Raw genomic sequence first — 5,667 nt, 5'->3', positions numbered from 1 at the left:
TTTTCTAACTTGATGAAAACAAACTATAATCTCATTAATTTTAACAGACTTCACGATTTTCAAAAATGGCGGCGCCCTGTTGGGAACATCCGCCAGTCTGTGGATAAATGCTATTTAGGTTTGTTTTCACCGAGTTACAAAATCAAAACTACTTTCTACTGGTAGTAAAATATGTATTTTATTGATGGCCAATAGGATTTTGCATGACATAGCGTATAACATAACAATTTCTCTCGTGGCAATATAATACTACTTACAATATTATTGTTACTTCGACCACAACCTCACTTCCGAGGAAGAAATCGTTATGTTACAAGTTGTGTTATGGAAAATCTTTATGGTCATCAATCATATATATATTTTACTATAACTAGTAAGTAGTTTTGATTCTTTAACTTCCGTGAAGCGATCTGAACACAAGTAAGATATCGTTTCAGGCTTCCACAACGGTCGCTTCGCACTCACAAACAACCCATTTAGCACGAACTGCGGGGTCCTGTGGAAATCTGTGCATGGTGACACCATCACCCGACCCCTAGGAGCAATTGACGACAAAGCAACGATTCGGCATGTCGTCATTCATGTCGAGAAATCATCAAAATGATGAACGTGCTACACACTTTCTATACAACTAACTGAAAATCGTTCCTCATATGACGTCACTGCAGTGCTCTGGCAACAGAGTTACGTAACCTGTCTGTGGTTTCGTTGGCGGGCGAGAGGGAAGCAGGCGACTTTTTGGCCACTTTTAATCGCTCGGTATTAATTAACCACAAGTTTTTAAATAATAAATTTGGTGTTCCGCATAAGACTAACCACAAATCTTTCATATGTAATGGTTAAAAGAGTAACAAAAAACAAAGTTTAGTGGTTCTTTAAGAACTGAGAAATGTCTTCAAAATTCCTCTTTTGTCGAGCAGTATTCTATCAGCTCCAGCTTTTAGTGTCTACATTGCACAAGTTTCGCAATACAAACACGCATTGTCTACCATACAACTCTGGTTACAACATTCAAGGCCGTTGATGAGCTTTTAAACAGTTTTGTAGAAGACATAGGGCTGACAATTTCAGATTTGATGCATGACATGACACACAACATGCAGGGCCTCCGTAAGGTTTGTAAAACGTTTAAGAAAATTCCCTGTTTTGACTATTACCCGTGTTTTTTTTAGGTGAGCAATTTAGTTGCCTTTATACATGCTTGTGACGGGTACCACCGATGGTGCAGGATTCACATTTTTGTCAACAATACATTTCATCACAATATGACAGTGATTCATTAACAAGATTTAGATTGTTAGTATTGTGTTAGAAATATAAAACTGTCTATTAACAATGATAACTATTAACTAATTTCAGAGTGGACTTGGGATACCCATGTGGCTGATGGTGGTCCTGGTGTCAGCAGATGGATCATCACTTCATTGCCACCCTTGCAGTTGTTTTGAAACAAAGGATGACATCATTGCGGATTGTTCAAACAGATCCTTACCATCAGTTCCCGGTCACCTCCCATACAATATCACAGAGCTGAGTCTGAGTCATAACAGAATGACAAATATTGGTAAACAACTGAAGAAGTATACCTCTTTAAAACGCCTGGATGTGTCATTCAACAAACTCTACATGCTTAGGAGAAACGATTTTGTTGCACTGACATGTTTACACGTTCTAGTGCTTAGCCATAATCATCTATCCTTGTGTAAAAGTGTTTATCCAAAAGGACTGTTCCGGTTCCAGAAGAAACTGAAGGTTTTGAAAATGGAAAATAATTCTCCGGTAGAATTTGAAGGAGAACTTGATAATTCACAAGCAGAAATCTATTTACTACAGTACCCAGATGAAACTTTGCAGGATCTGGTTTCCCTTGAGGAACTTCACATTGATGGGCTGAGAAATCGAACGTTTGGAGAAGGATTTAAATACACCAACATCACGACACTGAAGATTGGAGGAAACTGCAACATGAGGGACGTGTTGAATGAAACATTCCGCTATTTAAAGAGAATAACACACTTAGACATGATAGATTGTGAAATAACTGATATTGGTCAATCCGCATTTGAACCTCTCCAAAACATTCACATGTTAGACATATCCCGAAATTCCGATCTTGGATTTGACAAGGTTTCTGCAAGTTTGTACGGTCTTCGTACTTCTTCACTGAAAATTCTAAGAGCCAATAAACTGTACAGATATCGAGGTATCGGCATTCTCGTGACTGTGGAACACGTTAAATACATGTCTGGTATGGTCCTTGAAGAATTACATTTGGATGATCACCGGATAGAATTAGTGGATCCTCGAGTACCCGTCCTAATGCCACAAACCCTGAAAGTTCTTTCATTGCGAGAAAACATGTTTTTGTTTGGTTTGTATATTCTAACAGCAACATCTATGACCAACCTACAGTTTGTGGATGCTTCGATGGGTCACATGCCCCACACTAATCCAATTTCAGTACAGCTTGATTCTTTCCTCACGGATTTAGAAGCCAACCCTCATATGACTCATGGCGACACTTCACGAGCTTTGGAAAGTTCTGTATCAAACTCTATAAAAAAATATTTTTCTCCACTTGAAGATATTTTTACTGGTGACCCACCATGGCCAGGGAATTTCACCATAAATGTTCCTCCGAAAGGAACATATGCAAACTTCAGCAACGCGAAACTGAGTTACACCATTCCCAGAATTAAAGTTGGTGAAAACAGACTTAAGTTTGTTGATGCGTCATATAATTTCTTTACACGGGTGGTTGGACCAGTTATTGGGCTTCATCATCTTGAAGTCATTGATGGATCACACAATTATTGTGATTATGTAAACCCACACTTCTTTGATGATTTTATATCTTTGAGAATACTGAACATAAGCTTCAATTATCTTGGCTACACATTACATAATGAAACATTTCGTAAACTATTCAAGCTTGAACATCTGGATCTATCAAATAATAAACTGAGTACATTTCCAAGAGATGTTTTTAGGGGCTTAGAAAATCTTCAGTACTTGAGTGTTGGGTCCAACTTTTTGAATACGTGGAATGCCAACATTGGGGACCTGATAAACTTGGAACTTTTAGATCTCTCCGATAATCTCTTTGAACAGCTTGATGCAACCTTTAGAAATCAGATTGATGACAGTGGGAGCAAAGGACTGAAAATGAAACTTCATAAAAACCCATGGAAATGTACATGTGAGACACTGAGCTTCTTGAAGTGGCTGGACAGTGAACGAAGCAGAGTATACAATGTTCAAGACCTACTGTGTACAGGGTCAAATGGTTGCAAGAAAAACATGAGCAACCTACAAGATATCATAATGGAACTGGAGAAGAGCTGTGCATCCTACACTTGGGTGGCGATTGGGATGCTCAGTCTTATCATGCTGGTGTTGGCATTTGCCGTGACAAGCATCGTGTACAGATACAGGTGGAAACTGAGGTACCTCTACTACGTTGCCCGAAACCGCCACAGAGGCTACCTGCCTGTAGAAGAGGAGGAACAGGAGTTCGAGTTTGATGCCTTCATATCCTACGCTGATGAGGACCGTGGACTTGTAGTTAGGAACATGAGGCAGAGGCTTGAGGAGATGCAAGGTCTAAAGCTCTGTATTCATCACCGAGACTTTCTCGCTGGGGAAGCTATCGCTGCCAACATCCTGAACGCCGTGAAATCCAGCAGGAAGACGGTGATTGTCCTATCAAGACACTTCTTGAAGAGCTACTGGTGTAAGTACGAAGTGGAGATGGCTAAGATGGAGAGTATCTACACAGGACGGAACACCCTGCTGGCTGTTGTACTGGAGAACATCCCTGTGAAGGACCTGACCCCTGACATTGTGGAGTTGATGCGTCAAGATTCCTATGTAGAGTACACGGATGATCAGGATGGTCAAGAAGTGTTCTGGCAGAATCTCGAGCGGGCAATACGTAGCTTATAGAAAAAGAAAAATGCGACGATTTTTGGAGTCACCAGCTTTAAAGTGTACATTTGTATTCTCATGCCAGCATTTTCTACTCTTTTACCTAGTGTTTTGTCTACTGAACTAGAAGTTATTTCATAAGGTAAAAGTTCATGAGTTTTTGTACTTTTGTAGATACGAGTATAGCAATATAGCTATATTTGTAGTTGTATTTAGTACAATAATTGTGTCTCAAAGTTTGTGAGTGAGTGAGTTCGGACTAAAGGTATTTTCAAATCCTGAGTTTGTAAATAAAACGGGTGCAACTAAATTAAGTGAGTTTTAATTCACATTCTGAGCAGACATTTCTGCAAAAGGATTACCTTTTGTCAAGATCTTTGTATCCTGGACAACTCTTTTCAGATACCACTTGAGTATTTCAGTAACGTCTAATTTGATCCCAAATCCTATTGAATAATGCATAGGAAATAGTAAAGTTTAATGCTAATGTCCCTTCATTGCGATAGTTTGTTGACTGTACAACCAAACAAAGCGTGTAAAGACGAACTGTTAAGCATTGATTAACTTTATTCCTTTCATCCTTGTATTATTGTGAGTAATTATATATGTATATCATGTACTCTCCTTGTATTATTGTGTGTATTTATGTATGTATATCATGCATTCTCCTTCTATTATTGTGTGTATTTATTTATGTATATCATGTATTCTCCTTGTATTATTGTGTGTATTTATATATGTATATCATGTATTCTCCTTGTATTATTGTGTGTATTTATGTATGTATATCATGTATTCTCCTTGTATTATTGTGTGTATTTATTTATGTATATCATGTTTTCTCCTTGTATTATTGTGTGTATTTATATATGTATATCATGTATTCTCCTTGTATTATTGTGTGTATTTATGTATGTTTATCATGTATTCTCCTTGTATTATTGTGTGTATTTATATATGTATATCTGGTATTCTCCTTGTATTATTGTGTGTATTTATGTATGTTTATCTGGTATTCTCCTTGTATTATTGTGTGTATTTATATATGTATATCATGTATTCTCCTTGTATTATTGTGTGTATTTATGTATGTATATCATGTATTCTCCTTGTATTATTGTGTGTATTTATATATGTATATCATGTTTTCTCCTTGTATTAGGGGCGGTGGGGTAGCCTAGTGGTTAAAGCGTTGACTCGTCACGCCGAAGACCCGGGTTCGAATCCCCACATGGGTACAATGTGTGAAGCCCATTTCTGGTGTCCCCCGCCGTGATGTTGCTGGAATATTGCTAAAAGCGGCGTAAAACCAAACTCAGTCAGTCAGTCAGTCCTTGTATTATTGTGTGTATTTATATGTGTATATCATGTATTCTCCTTGTATTATTGTGTGTATGTATATATGTATATCATGTATTCTCCTTGTATTATTGTGTGTATTTATATATGTATATCATGTATTCCCCTTGTATGTGGGCCGGATACCTTAAATACAATAAACACTTTGACTTGAAATTGCTCTCACAGATCACACCTCTTTATTACTGTGGCTTTGGTGGAGCGTGTATAGTAGTAAGTGTATTATGTCAATTCCTACTTTAATCCTTAACCAAGTCCTGAGGTTAACATCAATTATCATGACATGTGCATGGATACATAGTACATCATATCAGAACGTATGTAATGCAGTTTTTGCCTCTGTGTATACATTTCCACATTGCTCTTCTTTCTTTCGTTAAT

General features: G+C 37.7%; 1 protein-coding gene across 1 annotated transcript; it reads left to right on the top strand.

Moving 5' to 3' along the window:
• The first annotated feature begins 1,761 nt into the window (after positions 1–1,761).
• On the top strand, positions 1,762–4,465 carry LOC124287134 (toll-like receptor 4). The gene has a single exon (XM_046723617.1). The coding sequence runs from the start codon at positions 1,762–1,764 to the stop codon at positions 3,943–3,945; it is 2,184 nt and encodes a 727-aa protein (XP_046579573.1). The 3' UTR covers positions 3,946–4,465.
• Positions 4,466–5,667: the final 1,202 nt, after the last annotated feature.

This window comes from Haliotis rubra, unplaced genomic scaffold, assembly GCF_003918875.1.
Source record: "Haliotis rubra isolate DU_JTF1 unplaced genomic scaffold, ASM391887v1 Scf4, whole genome shotgun sequence".
Lineage (NCBI taxonomy): Eukaryota > Metazoa > Mollusca > Gastropoda > Lepetellida > Haliotidae > Haliotis > Haliotis rubra.
The sequence above is the reverse complement of the archived record's forward strand: the minus strand, read 5'-3'. Positions and strand labels throughout refer to the sequence as shown.

What these genes read in the sequence shown, in the direction of transcription:
- LOC124287134 (XM_046723617.1), top strand. Translation starts at nt 1,762, where the DNA reads ATGGAAAATAATTCTCCGGTAGAATTTGAAGGAGAACTTGATAATTCA.